The sequence below is a fragment of the Platalea leucorodia genome, assembly GCF_965183815.1.
Source record: "Platalea leucorodia genome assembly, chromosome: Z".
In the NCBI taxonomy this organism is placed as follows: Eukaryota; Metazoa; Chordata; class Aves; order Pelecaniformes; family Threskiornithidae; genus Platalea; species Platalea leucorodia.
Genome location: NC_138858.1, coordinates 2,857,713 through 2,879,672, shown reverse-complemented (window position 1 = coordinate 2,879,672; position 21,960 = coordinate 2,857,713). Strand labels below are relative to the sequence as shown.

The 21,960-nt window shown below is 45.4% G+C and overlaps 2 protein-coding genes across 3 annotated transcripts in view; both read left to right on the top strand.

The window, feature by feature from the left end:
* ME2 (malic enzyme 2) overlaps positions 1 to 6,729 on the top strand; it is a 34,586-nt gene extending 27,857 nt beyond the window's left edge. Inside the window, exons 13-16 of one of the 2 annotated variants that reach the window (XM_082336268.1) lie at positions 1,989 to 2,091; positions 2,715 to 2,785; positions 3,502 to 3,600; positions 3,981 to 6,729. In XM_082336268.1, the coding sequence (XP_082192394.1) occupies positions 1,989 to 2,091; positions 2,715 to 2,785; positions 3,502 to 3,600; positions 3,981 to 4,130 (423 nt within the window). In that variant the 3' untranslated portion in view covers positions 4,131 to 6,729. Of the gene's footprint in view, positions 1 to 1,988; positions 2,092 to 2,714; positions 2,786 to 3,501; positions 3,641 to 3,980 lie in introns of those variants that run through there. The other variant, XM_082336269.1, reaches the window with a different exon arrangement.
* Positions 6,730 to 11,286: 4,557 nt separating this feature from the next.
* ELAC1 (elaC ribonuclease Z 1) lies at positions 11,287 to 14,936 on the top strand. Its single transcript, XM_082335875.1, has 3 exons — positions 11,287 to 11,465; positions 12,868 to 13,331; positions 14,096 to 14,936. The coding sequence occupies exons 1-3, from the start codon at positions 11,305 to 11,307 to the stop codon at positions 14,557 to 14,559; spliced, it is 1,089 nt and encodes a 362-aa protein (XP_082192001.1). The 5' UTR covers positions 11,287 to 11,304; the 3' UTR covers positions 14,560 to 14,936.
* The last annotated feature ends 7,024 nt before the right edge of the window (positions 14,937 to 21,960 follow it).

The window sequence follows — 21,960 nt, the reverse complement described above, 5'->3', positions numbered from 1 at the left end:
AATTAAATCCCAATATCTTGGATAGAAAGTAAACAAGAGTTAGTTATACAGCCAAGCCCTTAGCTGGTAAAAATAAATGTAAAAACTACTGGCATCTCTGATGGCTGAATGAGGCCAGCAGCACGATTAGAGGGAGAATCAGCCTCGTTTTTGCTTTCATTATTTATAGAATATCAACAGAGCAGTAGGTGTTTTAAGGGAAGAGGCTCTCTTGTTCCCCAGGGCTGTGTGTTGAGTCCCAAGGAGCTGGACCTCAGGGTAGTTGTCGCTATCAGATGTGGAAGCAAGACAGTGCTGGTTAGATTCAGATGTGATAACATGTCTTGACTGAAGTAGCTGGGTGAGCATAGTGCTATTTAAAAAGTTTGTGCCAAATGGAGAGAGGATCTTTGGTTTTTTTCCTGTATTGGGTCCCTATGTCCTTTTATTCGTGATTTTCCATATGTTATTATTTCTAGACATGGGTTATTTGGACAGTTAAATATCACTGGTCAGTAAATGAATGGATGCAATTTTGTTCCAGTCCTTATTAATAAATTTTGTAATGTTTCTGTCTCTTTAGGCTTTTCTCCATATCTAATGTTTGTTTTCATAATGCTCTTTAGTTCTCTGAAATGTACTCGGTTTACCCACAGTTTGCCCTTCAAAACGTATAATATTTTTCCCTCCAAGATACAGTAATTACCTAGAAAAATCTTCTCTGACTTTACGTACTTTGTCATTTAACTTACAAAGTTTGTCAGGCAATTAGGGATCAGAGCTGTCAGCCCCGTGTGTCTCCTGGCCTTGGGAATAGCCTAATCCTGGCTCGTGTCTTAGGCTAAACTAGGAAGTCGGTAAGGAAATGAAGATATCATCACTAACCTTTTATTCCATATTCTTTTTCCACTAGATGGCACCTGTAAAAGCCTGACAGTGCTTTAGTGCCCTCTGCCACTGTGTATTGTGTGGGCTTTTGTGGCGTTTTAATTTTCCTTGTCTTTTGGTTCTCAAATACATCCCTATATTTTGCTCCCTCCACAAAAAAATCTATCGTCATGGGTATGCCCTAACATTCAAACCTAGTTCCCAAGTCTTAGCTGCTTTGGTAATTTGTTCTCAAAGGCAGTGGTCCTGGGGAGCCTTAAATATTTTCAAGTAATGTTATTAAACCTGTTACTCAAAAGATTTTAAGTCAAGATTTTTTGCTTACGGGGGTTTCACTGCTTGAGGAAAGGGTCATTTATCTGTCTGGAGGGTGTATTTCACACTTCAAACTCCGGATTTGTTTTAGTATTTCGTGCTGATTAAAATCCTTTTCAAAGGAAGGACGAGCAAACTGCATTATTGGCTCCTCTCAGGTCTCTCAACAATAAAAGTACGATAGAGCAGTCCCTCCCTTCGCCCTCCCACCCATCAGTGAAAAAGTGGCCTTTTGTTACTGTACTTTTATTTCAGTCTCCTTTTGGAAGTGGCCATTATTCAGCTGCCTTTGCCCAGTCCCTACGGTGGTGGGTCCTGGCTCGTGGCCACGGTTCCTGATAGATTAACACACAAGTACTTTATTTTGTGCGGGAGTAGTTCCTCTAAGTCATCGCTGTCTTAAAGAACGACGAATGGTAAAACAAATAGATTGCTTCCAAGCTGCACAATTCAATGTGTATACTTGCCTCTTTTGCTTTCCAGATGTTTGCTGCAGAAACATGCAGATGCTGACTGATTCTTGTATCTCTTCCAGGCCTTACTGGAAAGGGTGGGTTATGGCTGTTGTCATTCTGGGATTGTAGAAATTGAGTCAGCCAGGGATTTAAGTTTGCGCTTGAATCCAGTTGCGTTCAGTAGGGCCTTTTTTGCATCTGGCTGTGTGCTCAGGTACCTTCCTGACTCAGTCCCAGAGCTGATGGGGAGCTGGAGGACTCTGGTGTCCCTGTATTTCTTAATGACTGTACTGCTCCATACTGGTGGCTCTTCAGAAGCTGCCCGACGGTGATTATTTCTCTGTTTAACAGGGCCGTTGCTTGTTTGCCAGTGGCAGTCCCTTCGAGCTGGTGACTCTGAAAGATGGAAGAACCTTCAAACCAGGCCAAGGAAACAATGCTTATATTTTTCCAGGTAATTAATAAAATTGTCGTCTTTTAATCTTTAAGACTAGGCGATTAGCACCTCTTCTTGGGTTCCCTTGCTATACTAGGCGCAGTTAGCGAAGCAGCATGAAGAGGTGTTACCAGAATTTAAAGCCGAGAACTCAATCAGAAGAATGAATTGAAGAAAAGCAGTTAAGGATGGATGTTAGGCGTGTGCAGCTACATATGTGACACGCGCAGAGTGAGCTCACCCAACTGGATATTTCTAAGAAAACAAAAGGCTTTGAAAGCTGCTGCGTTACGGGTTCTTCTGCTTGTTTTTTTTTTGGGGGGGGGAAGGAGAAAATAAGTGTCAATATGCTCCTCTTGAAGTTACGTCTGCACAAGCGAGGGTACAAAAGAAGCACTAGGGTTATTTCTCTGCCTTCCCCTTTCTCTCCCTTTCCTCCCTGAGCGGCTAAGCTCCAACCCCTTGTCAAAAGCCACCTATTATGGTAAATGACTAGCACACACGGTAATAGTTTTGCGAATGTGTGTAGAAAGCTATGGGAAGATTCTTAAAAATAACATTCTAGATGACTCGCAGCTTCTCGGCAGCAGGCTGCATGTTTTAAAAGGATGTGGCCCTAATTGGCAATAATTTTATTGTAGGCGTGGCTCTCGCTGTGATCCTCAGCAGTGTTCGACATATTAGTGATAAGGTTTTCCTAGAAGCTGCTAAGGTAAGTGTGGAAGCAGTGTAGGCCGTGGCTTCTGACATGACGGTGGATGGCATGATGGGCAATTTCTCAAATCTTGCTGAAACTCTCTGGTTCCCTGTTTGATTTCTCTTGGTTTTATCCCTCTCCAAAGGAAAAAAAAAATGGATTTTGATCAAATAAAATTGTGAAAAGTATCAGCTTCCATTGCAATATTAATTTTTTTCATCCAGAAACCAAACACCCAAATCCACCCGTGTGTAAATTGCCTCCCAGCCTTGTAGGGCTGGCAGCTGGCCCGATGCCTCCTCCCGCCCCGCTCTGGGTTCCACGGGTGGTGGTGTGGTCGGGGATGCACGTGGCCTCCAGGCTCCCATCCTCTCCTGCCTTTCCACCCTGGAGCAGGAGCACCTACCACATCGGAGTAGCCAGGGACTCAACTGGCCAAACGCACGGGCGGTTCTGCAGGCACGTTGCACTTTTACAACTTCCGTGGTTATGGGTCGTTCAGCCTCCAAAAAAAATAAGATCTTATTTTGCTAAATGCTTACAAGCAGAATTTGCTGATACGGGCACAGATGGATCTTTGAGAATTTTGAGATTTTTGACTGCCTTATTCAAGTGGTTTGGGAGCACTCTAGTAGTAAGACGACTGCAACTTGTTTCTCTCAGGTGTTTTAGCACGTTATTGGTCCCATGTGGGATGCAGTAAATGGAGCTTGTTTGTTTTTGTAACTCAGGCATTGGCAGAACAGTTGACCGATGAAGAACTTGCACAAGGAAGACTTTATCCTCCGCTGTCTAATATCAGGGAAGTTTCTATTTATATTGCTGTCAAGGTGAGTATGAAGCATAAAAGCGGACTGGACGAAAAGTGTTTTATGTGTATATTAAGCTGCTGAATTGCACAGTATGGCCCTTGAACACCAGGTGCTTGGGCACAAAATACCCAGTTCTTTGTGCCTTTAATAAGAGACACTTAGAAAAATTCTGAGTTTATTGGATGCTTCGGTTTGGCAGTGACGATGGGCCAAAATTATGCTCCTTTGATTTCTGAAAGTAAGTTTTCAGATCCCTGGTAAGGCATTTGGGAATTGTACAAAAGACTTCGGTGTTCGTCTTTATCCGGTTTGTGAGTCCTAAACATATTGCAGCGGAAGCATGGAGGTTATGTGAACGTAGTAAAAGGCACAAACTGCATGGTGATTTAACTTTGCAGGTTATGGAGTTTTTGTACGCAAACAACATGGCTTTCCATTACCCTGAACCTGCAGACAAGAACCGTTATATTCGCTCAAAGGTTTGGACCTACGAGTACGAATCCTTCATGCCAGATGTGTACGACTGGCCTGAATCTAAGGTTCACTGAGGCATCAGAAGATCGCACTCCTCAGGCAGTATCTTCTACTCTGCAGGGATCCCTTTTTCAGACCAATTTAAATCATGATCTTTGAGTCCTGTAATTTATTTTCGCTCGTTTTGTTGTCTTTTTTCTTTCCCCTTCTACCCTGTTTTTCACTTGACGTAGATTGCTCCCCACTCTCCCAAGTACCTGATAAACCATATGGATGATGGCATCCGTCACGGGAATGAGAGAGCTCTCCAAAATTAATTTAAATAATGACATTGCGTTTCTAGCTTACTGGCACCACATGAAAGAATTCCATTCGTGATGTTTTAGCGACGTGCATTTGATGATGAACTATAGCTCTCTCATCACTGCTGATTTCCAGAATGATTTATTTCTGCTTTTAATAATCAGTCTTCTAATTGTCCTAGTGTTGTCACGCTGCGTTATCTGTGACATCACCAGAGAGCATTTGTCAAAAAAAAAAAAAGACAGCTTAAGACAAATTTAACAGTCTAACGGGCTTTCTGTTTTGTCTGATGTTTAAAGATGCCCGTGTCCAGACTTCCTTGGGGCATCGGCTGCTCCGTTTCTTTGAACGTGCTTTGAGGAGCAGCGTGGTGCGCCCATGTGGCACCTGCAGCAATGTTTGTGCTTCGTGTTCTCATTGTCGTGTGAAATCCGTTATCAGGAAAAACGTGACCTAGTTAAAATTATCCTTGGAAAGCCTGAAAATAATATTAATCACTTAACAGCTTATAAAAACAAAGCTACACTGTTGCATAATAAATTCTATCATGTAAAGGCAGGACCTGAAGTAATTTACGGAAATCTTTTAGAGTTTTTACAAGGAGATTTTCTGCAGTGGACTCCAAGGTGATGTACCGAAGGATTTTTGTTTCATTTGTTAATTTTTTCAAGGTTCTGTTTCTTCGAAGCTAAATTGTTTTCTCCCTCGCATACCCTCGTTCTCACAAAAAGGCTCGCATGTGATGTTTTCATGACATCGCCGACTCAAAAACTCCTAAGTTGCCGCTTTGAACAACCCCGCCACACGCACCCGATGAAGCTGAAACAGAAAGCGTTACAGGCAGCTATTGACACGCACATTTACAGAAGTTTGACTCTTTCTTGCGGTCTCAGTCCAGTATATTCCGTTCAGTTTGAATACAGGACTGGAAAGACCGAATGCTTAGAAGCTCAAAGTTGACCACTTCCATCTTCCTCTCTCCATTTACAGGTTGAATTTGTCAGGTTTTTTGTGTAAAAGCAAAAATTGCGAGTTGAAGTTTTCCTTGCAACGGGTAGTACTGCACATTCGATACAGATCCCACAATGCGCATTCCTTTTCATTTTCTTCATAGCAGGTTGGAGTGCCCTCCATTACTTTGTATCAGCAGGCAAGGCCACACATGATAGTTACCGCCCGTGACTTCTCTAAATCTGGTCTGTGGAACAAGAACAGTGGCACGTCAGGAACAGAAATAATGTGCTGTGCCATAGTTTGCTGCATCAAGGCAAAAAAAAGGACAAAAATAAATAGATAGATAGATGTAAAAGGGCTATACCGCCAAACTTGAAGCCGGAATCCAAAGAGATGGAGTAAAGCTTGCTTAGGATTTATCCATGGCAAGTACCTCTCTCGTATCCTCATTTATATCAGATATAAATCCGCAGTCTCCACAGAATAGGTCCAAAAAAGAACAGGGAAAATGGTCTCTGTACCCCCTTGGACATGGTCTCTGTCGCTTACAGCCTCATATCTGATTTGAAAATGATGTTCATGTATTAGATAAAAAGAACGGTAAACTTTGGGAAGGCTTTACCTAAGTGAGGAAAGAAGACTGATTATATAAACGCAGAAAATAGCGATGTGGGGAAAAAAACTGCGTATTCAAACTGTGGTAAAGTGCTGTCTGGTGGGGCTCGAAATGCTACATTGCCAAGCTGGGCAACGTACGTGGTTTGCAACTTGTATATGTAAGTATATGTACAAAAAAGACCAACACACACATATGATGTTTTTACAAAGAATGCTTTTTTCATCTATTTTTGCTATGCCTGGTTTTTATTGTATTTAAATTTGTGATCTTACTGAAAAATTATTTATTTAGTGTACAAATTATTTTTATCTTCTGAAAATTCAACTCTAGCTGAAGCCTGTTGCAGTGTGTCAGTGGAGTTCTGCATCATTGGATTCAAGTATATTGGGAACGCACACTTCCTCGCTTCTGCCAACGTATTAATGAGGCAGACGAGTAACAAAAATACCCCATGCACTGATTTTGTGTCCTGGCTGAGAATGATCGCAGAGGCAGGGCAATCGGTCCGCAAATATAACTCTGTCTTACAAAATAAAGATCTGCATCCATCTCTTCAGTCTGATTATTTGTTTTCAGGTAAGAAGCGCAGGCGTGGTTCATAATCGGTGGGCATTGATAGTACTCAGGAAAACCTGGCGCTCGGGGAAAATAGCATTACCTGCGCGCCGCGGGAGGCTGGCTTTGGGTAAGAGTGGTTTCGGTTCCCAAAGGCAGCTACCGCGCAGGAAATTCGCGGTGGCTGCTGTCAAGCCGAGGGAAGATGCCTGTCGCGTGAAGCGCAGTCCTTGCCCCTCCTGGCCCGGGCTCCCTGCTGTCTTTACGCAGACGCCAAGAGCGGCTGTTCAGAACTGGCCAGCAGTGGGATTTTCCCAAGTACAAATGTTCCTGCATAATTTTTCTGGAAATCCTACTGCACAGGTGAGGAAAAAACCAGTCTTTAACCAACTCGGAGGCTCCAGTTACAATACAGCGCTGCCCTGATGGGGCTGCAGATGTGTCGGAGCCGTAAAGAAGGCCTGACTGTGTTTCTAACCTGTCCCAGTTACGGCAGCGAAGTGGTACCAGTTAGACTTCATCTATGCATACGCACCCGTGGACATTGTTTAATCAGGTTCTGTGGATCATCTATAGCTTGCGATATAGACACGGTGGAATTTTACCTTTAATGTATAGCCGTTGTTTTCCGTTAGCAACAGGTAACATGTCAGCTCACAACGTTTTAAGTGCATTTCCCTCTCATCTTTTTCATTATTTTTTTTTATGAAATATATGGATTCATCTTTGGTTTTGTGTATTCTTCAGATCTAATTCATCTTTGAATTAATTACAACTGCTGATCTTGCCGCTTAGTAAGAAACCACAGTATCCTTTTTTGTATTCTACTTCACCTGATTTTTTTTTTTTTTTATTTGCCGGCTTGTTCGAAAGCATTTACCAAATTTACAATTCTCTTACGCAGTACGCGAAGGGAAAAAGTTGTCACCAGGATGCATTTTATAATGCTGCATAGTGTGAGTTAAGCTTATACCGTTCTTTAAAAAAAATATATCACCTAAAGGATGACTAGTGTTCTAGCTCTTCACACAGCCCTGGTGACGTTTGCCCTCCGAACGGTATGGAAGTCTGTCTTTCATGTCTTTTCCCTGAGGATACTATTCTGGATGTACAGAACATGTCGGGGAGGATCAGAAACTCCCACTGAGGTCAGTAACTCAGCCTTTTCCAGAACTGGTCCAAGGCTTGCTTCCTTAAAATCAACAGGAGCAGGACCGAGCCTCTTGGCAGCAACGTCTAGAAATGTCTAGGGGAGGAGAAAGGTACCTAAGGGAGCGCAGCCTTTTTTTTATGAAATACGTGTATTCTTGTTCAAAGATGTTCCAAAGCTTTGTATGTTCCTGAAGCGTACGCCCGCGTGCCAACAGTCGATACGTAGAGGAAGACTATTAAAATGTAGTGGCTGATAGATTTTCAAACCCAAATGTGACTCGTCACTTAAGTTCCTGGTTACGTTTGTGAACAGTGCTGTTTCATGATGTCGTGTTTGTTTTCCGAGCCTAAAATGAAACGAGGTTTCACACGCAGATCGGTGTTTAACAGGTTTCCTGTGGTAGGTGCATGTCTTTGTACTGTTGATTTTTCCAGCACGCTGTTTTGCAGGAGGGGGTAAAGTAACCTTTTATCACACTCCTGGTAGTAACTGTAAAGATAAAGGATACAGCTTTTAGTTTTTCATTAGCAGCCCTATTTAGTGACTGCTCCCGTGGGAGAGTGGGGATCACTACGGTACAGCTACAACTGTGAATGTTAGTTCAGCTGACTCTGGGCCTAAGTAAATCCGAGTTGTCTTCTTTCATTTGCTCTGGGTCTTCTTGACTTCAAAGGTGCAGATTTGAGCACCTCTGTCGTTCGGATAAAGGTATCTACGAGACTCTCAGATCGGACTGTAAAACCGGTTCAGTTTGGACTCCTCTCTCAGCTATAAGTGCTGTTCCTGAGTTTAAGAAAACCACTGTCGTTTTTAGACTCTTTTTAAGATGATGTGTACCGCTATCCCATTTCGTAGCAGCTGTACGTAATGGGCAGGGACTGGTGTTACACTGAATACTGGAGTAAGGAGAAAATCTAGAGCAGAGCTCTCCTGGCACCCACTTGACAGCTGAATTTGAGCCATGTAATTCAGTTGCCGCTGGTGAAGGGACGTCTAATTCTGCGTGGATCTACCTTGACCTACCTACCTACTCCCGAAATACACACGACCGTGGTATCGGAAAGCCTGCGGCTGTTCAGGGTGAACCGCGAGGAAAATTCAGACCTCTGCGTCCCGCCATCGCTTCCCGAATCGCAGCCCGCGGTGAGGATGCAGCTTACTCGTGCCTTCTCCGGAGGAACACGTGCTAACAGCTGGATGGTACCTGGGGAATCCGGTACCTGGTGGCACGGTGGATCCTGGCTACAGCTGATGGAAAAAGCTCTCTCGCATCAGGCTTTTGCGGTGCAGGAACCCCATGGTGTGCGTTTATATTCCCCACCCACGAAGCGGGCGCTGGATTGAACCGAACTCTCCAACTTTGACTTTTATCCATCCTTTAAGTAGGGCCTTTCTAATGAAAATGGAAATGAGAATACTTTTAGGACTACACAAACGTAGTAAGATGGCCAGTTTGTCAAGAAATAAAATGTCAATTCACATTTATTTCTATCTTCAACATATCTACTTTACACAAATAACCATAAGGGGTGCTTGTGTGTGTTCTAACCTAATCTGTCCGGGGTTGACTTTACCTGGGAGGCTCATTGCTCAGCTGAAACTAAAATTGTATTTAAATGTGAACCGATCGGGGTTTTTTCTCCTTTGTAATGTTGTAACTCTATTGAAATGTGTGTTCTGGTCTTCTATTTTCTTAGTAAAATGCATTCCCTTTGCCTAAATTACATTTGATTTTGTTTATTCTGAAAAAAAATAACGCTCGACCTATACAGAATTGGTACGTGATTGCCTAAATCACCCAAGTTATTTTTTTCTTTTTTTTTGCCTTTTGTCCCTTGCAAAGGATCAGCAACCAAAACGGGTCCTCGGGCTGTAGGGAAAGCGATTATAATTTGATCTCGGGGCTGGTTTTCTCGAACACCGGGCTGTTCCGACAGCGCTTTTAAAGAGGTCTTTTGTGAAGGGCCGTTGACTGCCGACATCCATATTTGAACAGATATAAAAAATGTGAGGCTGTGACAGAGCGCGGCCCGCCCTTGCCGCCGCCCGCCCTTCCCGGCCTGAGAGGGCGCGGAGGCGGCGGGGCCGGGCCGCGCTGCGCGGGCTCCGCCTGCCGCCGGCCGGGTGAGGGAGGCCGGGGCGGGAGAGGAGGAGGCGGCGCCGGGCCTCTCCGTGCCGCGTTTCCTGACTGAACCCCGCCGGCCCCGAACGGCGGCGGAGCGGCCCCGTCCTCCCGCCCCGCTGCCGTTCCCCACAAGCGCTCTCCGGGAGCGGCGGGGCGAGGCCCGGCGCGGTTGCGAGGGCGGGCGGCCGTGAGGCGTTTGAGGAGAGGGGAGACCCCGGCGTTTCGGCTGGGCCCGCGGACACAAACTGACGGCGTGAGGCCCGAGGCCGCTTCAGCCGAGAAGTTGTTAATATCTGCTTTGGCACCGAGGAAGCGAAGTGTTTATTTCTGCCGTTGGAGGGTTTATTTCTGCCGTTGGAGGGTTTATTTCTGCCGTTTGGGCGTCGGTCCTGCCCCCCCCCGCCCCCCCCCCCCCCCCCCCCCCCAAGGTCCGGTAATTACATGTTGCACCTCGGTGTGCTTGGGCGAACCCGGGGGAAGAGGACTGCTTTCCTTTGGAAAGCTGTGGCAGCTCCTCTAAAAGCAACTAAACCTGAGAAATGGTTAATTCTTTTGCTCGAAAGGTATCTGCAGCTGCTGAGGCATCTGGAGTCTGAAATGAGGTGGAAATACGTCTGAAATCGAGGTAGGAACTAAGTCTGGGAGGATTAAGGTTGGAGAAAGCACAGCCCGTAAGGTGAGATGGCATCAGAGTCGTGCTCCTGGAAGTTCAGCTCCTAACGTGGCTTTCGGAAGGTTGTCCTGCTCCTCCAGACCGGCCAGGCTCCTCATCCCGACAATATAGCGGATACATGAACAACTGTATTGATTATCTGTAATTAAATATTATCTATACTGATTGTATAGATCCTTCTGCTGCAATAGGTGTCCCGTGATGTGTCGCGCAGCCTTCGGGCTACGTACAGCCTTGGTAGTGTTTAGTTTTTCACTTAACACTGATGAGAAGTAAAACATCGATGGCTTTCGAGGATGCCGTTGCAAAGGCAAAGTAAATCAGGTCGCCTCTGCCTCCTGTGGTCTCTGAAGTTGTTTGGAAGGGAGCGAGTCTTTCCCCTCTGCGGTTCTGGGCTGCCCGTTCCTGACGTCCAGTAGCGACGTTTAAGTGTCAGCAGCGGCTGTTTGGTGTTAGTCATTCTGAAAAGGCTTTCAGAGGAAAGCGCATGCAGGAAAATTCAAAGTTTAAATAAAGTGAAGAAGAAAGGATAGCGGGTTTAAAGACCAGAGCATTTCCAGCTGGCTAGGGCTGTTTCTTTAGGTGATGAGCAGAGGTCACCTCTTATGTTTGGGCTGCATGTTTGCAACCTTCCGCTGACATAAAAAGGAAGCCTGCTGCTTGTAAATATTGTGTTGTCTGAAAGTCACATCCTACTCCAGGGAGGTTTTATTTTTATTTTTTAAGGCAAGGGGAATTTGATCCTCACACTAAAGTACAGTGGATGCCTTCATTTAAAGCAAAACCATGTGCTTCTTTCCCAGCATAAATACGTATGTTCAGCAGCTCAAAATCTCTCTTTCAGGTGGCATACCGACGTACTCAAAATGTCGATGGATGTAACTTTCCTCGGCACAGGCTCAGCGTATCCCTCTCCAACACGAGGAGCGTCGGCGTTAGTGCTTCGCAGGGAAGGAGAGTGCTGGCTCTTCGACTGCGGAGAGGGAACGCAGACGCAATTCATGAAGAGCCATCTCAAAGCAGGTTTGTGCTGTTGGAAGGTATGGTGATGAGGGAAGGGGAAAAGTTTCATGAGATCTAAACAAAATACTTTGTCCTTGTGCTCGTGGTATTTGAATACATACTAAACACGCATGAGCATCTGAAGGTGCTGCGTATGGGTGGCGGTTGCTGAACCTGCTGTGCAGTAATCCTTGATTGCCCTTTGGTAAAGAATTCTGTTCAAGAAGCAAACCCTCCTGAATTAATTTCTTGGGCTTTGTCATTTCAAACATGGACCACAGACCAGCTTTAAACTGGCACAGTTTGTTTGTCTGAAGACAGCTCTAGACAATACCTGCTGTGAGTCTTCCTGTCAATAAATACTCTGCTTTTGCTTTCAAGTAAAGTTGTGTGTATTCATGGTAACTTTTACATTTTGGAAAAGAAAGTAGAAACCAGACTTAACCTGTGCTTTTGCAGTCTACAGCGGCAAGAGCAGACTTCTGACTCTCACATTATAAAGATGGAATTACCAATTATAAACAGAAAACCAACCTCCTGCTCCCCCAAAATCTGAAGCTATCAGGGGATTTAATGACGAAGTGAATAGACTAATTTTTACTAAATTTAATGATTTTTCCTAAATTGTTCTTAAATCAAAACAAAATTCTGTCCTTCCTATTGTTCAGTCCTAACAGATGCTGGAGAACATGCCTTACCGTGAGGAAGTGGGAACTCAGCTGAGGAGACTGATTAAAGTACACGTGTCTGTAGGGAGAGAAAATTCTGGGCTTTTTTAGTCTAGCAAGGGCAGGGCCCGGTGCCTGGCAGCTGGAGTGAGACAAACTCAGCTGCGAAACAAAGCCCAAATCTTTTAAGTGCAATTTTTCATCTGTTCGAAACAAACCAGTCAGGAACCGTGGGGTTCTTGCCTTTTAAAAAACTTTGAAATCAAAACTGGCTGGGATTTTTGGGGTTTTTGGGGTTTTTTAATTACGTTCATTTCATGTGCTAGATTCAAAACTAGGAACACCACAAATTCCACTTTATGTTTCTCGTTAGTCTACAGTTTCCGTGTAATGTATGAAAGCCCAACCGCTTTCCAGCACTTCTTTGCGTTTTAATATGGCAGATGTCACGGGTCGATTCTGTTCCATGCTTGTAGCACGTTTTGCTTAGAAGCAACTAAAAATTTTGTTTCGGCAGGTTTTTCTTGACAAATCAAGCCAAAATTAACCTTGTGTGGAAATTCATTGCTACTGTGGAAAAAAAATACTTTGTGGTTTGGGATTTATTTCTTAAACACTGGTTTTATTTTAATTTCCCTCCTTCCTTATTTCCTGCTTCTTGTCAAAAAGTGATTCTTTCTGAGTCGTTACGGTGTTCATTTATTTTCCTATCTTTTTCTGGTTGGTTTTTCTTTTCCTGTTGTTCTAATCTCTAGGCAGAATTACCAAGATTTTCATAACTCATCTTCATGGTGACCACTTTTTTGGACTTCCTGGCCTGCTGTGTACACTTAGCCTCCAAAGCAGCCCTGACCCGAACAAACCACCCGTTGATATTTACGGGCCATTAGGACTGCGAAACTTCATACGGAGGAGTATGGAGCTCTCCCACTCACAACTTCTTTTTTCCTACGCTGTTCATGAGCTGGTCCCTACACGGGACCAGTGCCCCGCAGACGAATTTAAAGATTTTTCTTACTTGGACAGCGATGAGGTATCTCCCCAGGGAGCGCAAGGGAGAATACTCCACCTGGATCCAGTAGAAAACTCTTACTTGCTGGTTGAGGATGAGCAGCTAGTTCTGAAGGCATTTCGCCTATTTCACCGCATTCCTTCCTTTGGCTTTGTGGTGGAAGAGAAGCCCCGGACCGGTAAACTCAATGTACAGAAACTGAAGGACCTTGGTAACTACTTTGACTTATTTTTCCTCTTTTTCATTTTTTAAATGCCTAAATGTGTGTGTTCAAGCTGAGTAGCGACTCTGATTTTCAGCAGATGTAACGAAATTGGGTTCACAAGCAGTTGAAATCTTTTTATGACCACCTTTCTAGGGGTTCTAGCAAATTAGAGCTGCTCTATCTCTCCGTAATCCATTTTAATTCAATATTCCATTTTCTGTTAAAGACATTTTAAGACTTCATACCAATGCAGCAGTCCGAATTGGTGTGTAAACTAGTGACAATTAGTGTCGCAAACCATTCTCATACTGGGAAGAGGAAACAAATTCAGCTGTTAAAGTTTAAAAAGCACAACGTGGCTTTTGGGGAAACGCATGGCCGGTGTATTTGCATGACTTTATGAAGAATACAGCTTTTCTTCAAACACACTTCCTGCTAACTCTTTATTTGCATGAAGGGCTTCCTGCAAGCTCTTTATTTGTATGAAGTATGTGAAATATCAATTGCTATTTATACTTGTTGTATTTTTTCAGTGAGAGAGCTCTATATATAGCATCTCTCTTCTTAAAAGATGGGTAGACCTGATGCTCGAGGACATGGTTTAGAGGTGGACTTGGCAGTGATAGGTTAACAGTTGGACTCGATGATCTTAAGGGTCTTTTCCAACCTTAACGATTCTATGATTCTATGATTTAAGTGATTTCTTTTTCTTTTTTTTAAACCTGACGCTCATCATAATACTTACGGACTCTTTTGCCTTTATTTACCAGGTGTTCAACCAGGTCCTTTATATGGGAAACTGAAGAATGGAACAGCAATTGTTCTAGAAAACGGAGTAACGATCTCTCCTACAGACGTCTTAGAAGACCCTATTCCTGGAAGAAAAATTTGCATTTTGGGGGATTGTTCAGGGGTGGTGGGAGACGCGGCCGTGAAGCTTTGCTGTGAAGCAGATGTACTGATACATGAAGCCACATTGGATGATACCCAAGAGGAAAAGGCCAGGGAGCATGGTCATAGCACCCCAAAAATGGCATCGGAATTTGCAAAATTGTGTAAAGTTAAGAAACTGGTTTTGACTCATTTCAGTCAGCGGTATAAACCAGCTGCTCTGAGAGGTGAGGGAGATACGGACATCATGGAACTGAAGAGACAGGCAGAGTCAGCGTTAGATGGTCAAGAAGTAACGCTAGCTGAGGATTTTCTGACAATAGAAATTCCAATGAAGAAGTAAAAATAGCAGTGTTAGCAAGCTCTGTATGAAGACATAAAGTAGGATGGTGTTGGATAGCACTTAAAAATAATGGCAGGGTTTCTGGTATCCAAATCGGTTCTCTTCTGTGGCACGCAGAGAACCGTTGCAAACTGGAGAGAGTACCAGGTACAGTTAGCGTTGCTTTTGTAACGCAAGAAGAAAGGATACTCAAACACCTGGAACTTGGAATAAATTCATAAGCGATGGTGTTGGACACCTAGCCTCCTCAGAAACCGAACGCGTAGGCTGGCGCAAGCCTTCACAGCCCAGGGGTTTTCCTTGGACCACAGATGCCTAGAGCAGAGCATTGGATCCTTTGGCTTAATGCAGCCCTCTGGAAGGTTTGTGTTCTGCGCCAGGATTTAAGATCTCTTGCCTGTTACGAGCTTTTTGAATAACATCTATTTCAAACGTGCGTACAGTGTTTTGTAACTGTTAATCCGCTTTCTATGTAAGAGGACTATTGCGCTGAAACTAATAAAGTATTTATAACTCCGCCAAGTGTTTGTAACTGGGCGTGTTGCTATGCTCAAGTTGAGGAGCTCTTGTAATTCTTTCTCCCTTTGCATGTGAAGTTTTCTCATAAATAAATATAGTTTAGGCTTCCTGTCAAAAGTGAATCGCTCTGAACAATTTGATTCATTTAAAGCTTCGAAGCGTGAGCCCAAAGTTTGCATGCCTGTTCCCTGCATCAGTAAAGTTTTAGAAGTATGCTCCGGAAGTCTTTAGGCAGACCACAAGTAGTCTTTCCTAAAATGTTCCTCCAAGTGCGTTTTCAGAGACAAATTATCCTGATAAAAGCATATTTGTGTTTGTAGAAATACCCCTACGGGAGGAATTTCACTTATATATAGCTCAGTCTCTTTCTGCAATGACTTTATTCTTTCAGTTAAGGGCCATGTAGACCAACTTTATCTCCTTTTCTTCCCACCTCAAAACAAACTAGAAGTTGGGAGTTTCCCAAATGTTAGCTCAATTCATAGATTCATAGAATCATAGAATCGTTAAGGTTGGAAAAGACCCTTAAGATCATCGAGTCCAACCGTTAACCTGTCACTGCTAAGGCCACCACTAAACCACGTCCTCGAGCACCGTATCTATCCGTTCTTTAAACACCTCCAGGGATGGAGACTCAACCCCTGCCCTGGGCAGCCTGTTCCAATGCTTGACCACCCTTTCGGTGAAGAAGTTTTTCCTAATATCCAACCTAAACCTCCCCTGGCGCAGCTTGAGGCCGTTCCCTCTCGTCCTAAATTCTCTGGTCAAAAGTAAAATCAGTGTTTCTGAAAAATCTACCCTAAATCCGTTTCCGCTAGCGTGGATTCCTGAAAGCTGAAACACTTCATAGCTTTCTAATAAACACCGAAAACTCTGGCAGGTTTAAGCACAGCCGCTAGAATTCGTGCTTGTACTTTTGTTGAGTTGATGGTCATACAGATGGAAAATGGATCAGTTTTGACATACAATTTCCCTCCCTGCTTTAAATGTAGAATAACAAAGCTCCAAAAAATGAAAACGCTTCCGCTCTTTAAAGATCTCTGCCTTGTAAATGGTGCACTGCTCAAAGGTGGTTTGTGTAAGTGGAAATCCTCACCCAGGCCGAGCTGGTGGGATGAAGTTAAATCCTGCAGATCATTTTTCTGTGATCTTCACGTTTTCTTCACTGAGAGTGCACTTGGCTGCAATGAAGCAACAGTCTTCAAAGAAAAAGAAAAGGGGTGTGATTTCCTAGCGTTTGACTAAACGGATCGAATTGAATCGGATGTCTTATCCCCACCCTTCAGACTCATCTTACCTGCGGTTACGGTAACTCCGAAGTGAATTACACCAACGTGAATATTTCGTCCTTCAAATATGCTTCAAATGTAGAGGACGTCTTTGATTCCTTTAAAAAAAAAAACATCGGGAAGAGTTGCAAACTTGAAAAACATGACTTCTGGAGCAGAAACTCCCTGATCTCTACGACTTCTCTCTTAAAAATGGTGTAAAGCAGGCAGAGTCTACGGATCATGCGGTGGCACGTCCTTTCGCCCCATAAATTGTTTTTCTTTTGTAAGGTAAAAATTAATGGTGGGTGCAGAGATCTTGATATCACACTCTGCTTTATGTACTGGAAAGCTGAGCAGACTCCAGCTAGTCTATGTTTCACACAGCGAAAGAATAACTTTCTTCATTGTCCTGACCCGCTCTGCTGCGTCTGCTTCCACTTTGAAACAACCGAGAATTCCTATTTCTAAGCTATTCACAGTTGTGATACGACCGTTAGGGAACAACTTCAAGGTTTTGTGGAAATTCACTGGCTACCACCTGCAAATGATAAAATCAAAGGATGGAAATAATAACGAGGGATCATCCAAAAACCTATGCAACCTGAAATGGGTGCACCCACCGCTGCAGCTCATCTCCCCGCCGTGCTGGATCACGCTGCTCCAGAACTGGGTTAGCCGTCCCAGCGGTAAATGCATTTTTGCATTCGTGTGGTTAGTTAATTGCTGTGAATTCCGGAATATCTTCAGTTCCCATTCAAATGACGGAGGGTGTGGGTAGATGTGTGAGATGAATTGATGGCGCTGGCTCCCAGCGGGGAGGGAATCTCACTCCTCCGTGCCCCATGGTCCAGCTCAGCTTTCCTGGCTAAACAACCACTGGTTCTTGCTAGCTTGCAGGAAAACGGCCTCTGGGCTAATTTTCGGCTGGGTTACCGAGTCGATTAGCGAGCTGTTTTGCTGCACGACTCGCACAAGGGCTGTGCAAAGGAGGGTGCAGAAGGGCTTGGCCAGAAACGGGGAGCTGCTTGGGACTTTTTAGCAGTAGCCAGCTGATACATTCATAGAATCATAGAATCATAAAATCGTTAAGGTTGGAAAAGACCTTTAAGATCACCGAGTCCAGCCGTTAACCCAGCACTGCCAGGTCCATCTATACCATGTCTTCGAGCACCACAGCTATCCGTTCTTTAAATACCTCCAGGGATGGGGACTCAACCCCTTCCCTGGGCAGCCTGGACCAGGGCCTGACAGCCCTTTGGGGGAAGAAGTGTTTCCTAATATCCAACCTAAACCTGCCCTGGCGCAGCTTGAGGCCGTTCCCTCTCGTCCCATCGCTTGTTCCTGGGGAGAAGAGACCGACCCCCCCGGCTCCAGCCTCCTTTCAGGCCGTTGCAGAGAGCGATGAGGGCTCCCCTCAGCCTCCTCTTCTCCAGGCTAAACAACCCCAGCTCCCTCAGCAGCTCCTCATAAGACTTGTGCTCTAGACCCTCACCAACTTCATTGCCCTGCTCTGGCCACGCTCCAGCCCCTCCATGGCCGCCTTGGGGTGCGGGGCCCAGCGCTGAGCACAGCATTCGAGGGGCGGCCTCACCAGTGCCCAGCGCAGGGGCACCATCACCTCCCTGCTCCTGCTGGCCACACTATTGCTGACACAAGCCAGGATGCCATTGGCCCTCTTGGCCACCTGGGCACCCTGCTGGCTCATGTCCAGCGACTGTCGACCAGCACCCCCAGGCCCTTTCCCGCCGGGCAGCTCCCAGCCGCTCCTCCCCACGCCTGCAGCGGTGCCTGGGGTTGTTGTGCCCCCAGGGCAGGACCCGGCCCTGAGCCTTGCTGACCCTCACCCCGTGGCCTGGGCCCATTGGTCCAGCCTGTAGGGCTGACATTGGGTCAGTCCTACCACATAGCTACATCCTTTAGGATCTAAATCCTAAATCAGAACGGGTCAATTTGGATAACAAACAGCAAGGGGAAGCGTGTATCAAATGGAAGCAGCAGGCCAGGTCCTCTTCAATGTTTGGACTTGATCTTAAAGGTCTTTTCCAACCTAAACGGTTCTATGATTCAAGTATTAGGTCTGGGGACTTTGTTGCACAGAGTTGATGTCTTAGTGCATTTTTTATGGCAATTTATTCTGTATGGACAAGCCAGGGAGGAAATACTCGTTTCATCTAAGCTGAGGAGAAAAGCTGCAAGTTGCCTGGTCTATATTGAAGGCCGGATTAGCTATATGGCTGTCATTTTTAAAAACAATTTCTTTTTGGTATGTTGGTGAAAGAGGGTGCATTTAGTGCTGGAGTTATCTGAAATGCCAATATTTTTGATTTAATATATTTTAGTATTTGTAATCAAGTTAGAGTTGTCTCTTTTTTAGCAGACCCATGTGTCTTTGCTTACCATGGTCCACTCTCCTAAGTCTGGATACTAAATTATTTCATAAATCTGACTGCTAGTGAGACTTGAATTAAATTAATGGGAACATGTGCGCCAGTAAGGACAGAAAAATTTGGACCATAAATAGTCTATTTTCTCAATGAGTTTATCTTTCCATTTGTTAATTACCAGAGAACAAAATTCCTTTGCATTAAAATATATTTGCCTGAGAGTATTTTATCTGTAGGTAAAGGACTCCGCTCTGGTCCCGTAGGGACCGGGAAGGTGTTTTAACAAGTTTTGGGTTTGTAAATGAAGATATTTTTTTTGTCCTAGCTTTGACTAACTTATTTTAAAAATTCTTCTGCTTTCCTGGAAGAGTTCCTCTAAATTTGGTTCCTTTTTTAGCTGGTGCTAGCGGAGGGACTTGATAAACTGTGAAAGAAGCTTTTTATGCTACGGGAAAGAGGAGGAGGGAGGAAATAAGACGTGAAGAGTTTTGTAATAGCAGAGATGTTCCTGCATTTTACGTGTAGCTGCTAACAGAATGGATGAGCGCTGATCAAAGGGAGCGAGGGTAAATCTTCCTTCTGCTGAGATCTGCATGAGCTTGCAAAAACGGTCGAGAAATAAGTTACCTACAGCATAAAAATGATGAGCTGCCCCGAGTGTGGTCCGGTCTGTGTCGAGGATGGAGAGCTTGAGATCGAGTCTGGGCTCTAAATCCAGCTGGGAATGGGATCCTTGATGCTCGAGGTGGTTCAGCCTTTGCTATCAACCGCTCCCCACGGCAGGACTCATCATCTGTCAATGCAGAAGAAACACGATCTTCATTTGGGAGCATTTTTATTTTTTTTTTTAAACAGACTTTTAAAATAATGTGCTCTTACTGAATTATGTTCATTTATAAGGAAAAGGATATTAATTATTTACCTCGGGTGGCTTCATTCTAGAAATCGAATTTCTGACGAGGTGATAGGACTGATCCGGGTCTCACTGAAATCGGTGGTTTGGCACATAGTCACTAGAATAACTTAATGCATTTTTTATTAATAATAAAAACATATTGATTGGGATATGAGGTAGAACAAGCTGCAGAAATTTGATCAAAGTAATATTTCGGGGAGGGGGGCGGGGACAGATGCTAAACCACAACATGTTAAATTGATCCTGCTAGTACCAGCATGTGATATTTGAAAAAATGTTTGAGTTCAAAGGAGTTCAGATGGGTGGAAAAAGTACCATTTTGTTGGACACGGTATCCCTGCAGCCTTTCAAAATCACCTGAATGACCTACAAAGGTCCTTCCCAGGACAAAGTGTTGCTGGAGCTGTTTGGGTTTGGATAAATACGAGGCAGCAGCTCAGCATCTTCCCAGTCCCTTTACAGCTCCAGGTCAGTCCTTTCCTCGTGTGCTGCGGTGGGATTCGCCGCCTGTCCCCAACAGCCAGCACGCACGGAGCTTCGTGGACACCGTGCCGCACTTGGGACACCGGAGAGCGATGGTGGCATCGGCTCAATGGCTTGTGCACCCCCGAATTCCACATTTCACCATCCGGTTCATAGAATCATAGAATCGTTAGGGTTCGAAAAGACCCTTAAGATCATCAAGTCCAACCGTTAACCCAGCACTGCCAAGCCCACCACTAAACCACGTCCCTCAGCACCACGTCTAGACGTCTTTTAAATACCTCCATGGATGGGGACTCAGCCCCTGCCCTGGGCAGCCTGGGCCAGGGCCTGACAGCCCTTTGGGGGAAGAAGTTTTTCCCCATACCCAACCCAAACCTGCCCTGGCGCAGCTTGAGGCCGTTCCCTCTCGTCCCATCGCTTGTTCCTGGGGAGCAGAGACCGACCCCCCCGGCTCCAGCCTCCTTTCAGGCCGTTGCAGAGAGCGATGAGGGCTCCCCTCAGCCTCCTCTTCTCCAGGCTGAGCCCCCCCAGCTCCCCCAGCCGCTCCTCCCCAGCCTTGTGCTCCAGCCCCTGCCCCAGCCTCGCTGCCCTGCTCTGGCCACGCTCCAGCCCCTCCATGGCCGCCTTGGGGTGCGGGGCCCAGCGCTGAGCACAGCATTCGAGGGGCGGCCTCACCAGTGCCCAGCGCAGGGGCACCATCCCCTCCCTGCTCCTGCTGGCCACACCGTTCCTGATACAAGCCAGGATGCCCTGGGCCCTCTTGGCCACCTGGGCACCCTGCTGGCTCATGTCCAGCGGCTGTCGACCAGCACCCCCAGGCCCTTTCCCGCCGGGCAGCTCCCAGCCGCTCCTCCCCACGCCTGCAGCGGTGCCTGGGGTTGCTGTGCCCCCAGGGCAGGACCCGGCCCTGAGCCTTGCTGACCCTCACCCCGTGGCCTGGGCCATCGCCCCAGCCTGGCCAGGGCCCTCTGCAGGGCCTCCTGCCCTCCAGCAGATCGACACTTCCACCCAGCTTGGTGTCACCTGCAAACTGACTGAGGGTGCCCTCCATCCCCTCATCCAGATCATCAGTGAAGATGTTGAACAGGACCGGCCCCAACACTGAGCCCTGGGGAACACCACTGGTGACCGGCCGCCAACGGGGTTTGACTCCATTCACTAGTTGGTTGAGCAGGACATCACAATGATGGCTTTAGGAACCTCAAAACAGACATATGTATAAATACAGAGAGTCATCACGACGTGCACAGTACTTTTAAGATACCAAATTCAGATCCTTTCGGATTTAATACATGTTATAGAAGTTAATTAATCGCACTACCCCATAACCCAGCTGCAGTGTCATTGCCGGGGTTTTCCTCATTGAATTTGCAGCTTGTTCACACCTGATGGTGAAATATGGTGAAAGAATTTTCCCAACAGCCTTTCATCTCCACTCTTAAACCCAAAATTTCATGTATAAAGCCAGCTGCCTGTTGAAAAGATGCTTAAAAGGCAGCGTTAGTAATAGGAGTTTGTGGCATCCCAATGGGGTGTCCTTCATGGTATGCCTTGGAAGCAAACCAGGGCTATTGGCGATGGAAGGAAATTTAACATATTATATTTAGAGTTATTATTTGTCATCATACAACCAACGGGGAATCGGAAAATTATACTGCTCGGTGCTCAGCGTTAACATTTTGCAGCTTTCATCCACGTATTTGAGCAAATCGTCTCCCTGGATGAGGGGCTGCAGCTGGTTCTGCAAGCGCAAGGGGGAAGAGACCGTGCTTACAAATTGCAAATTATTTAATGATTTATTTTTTTTTTTAATGATATACCTTGG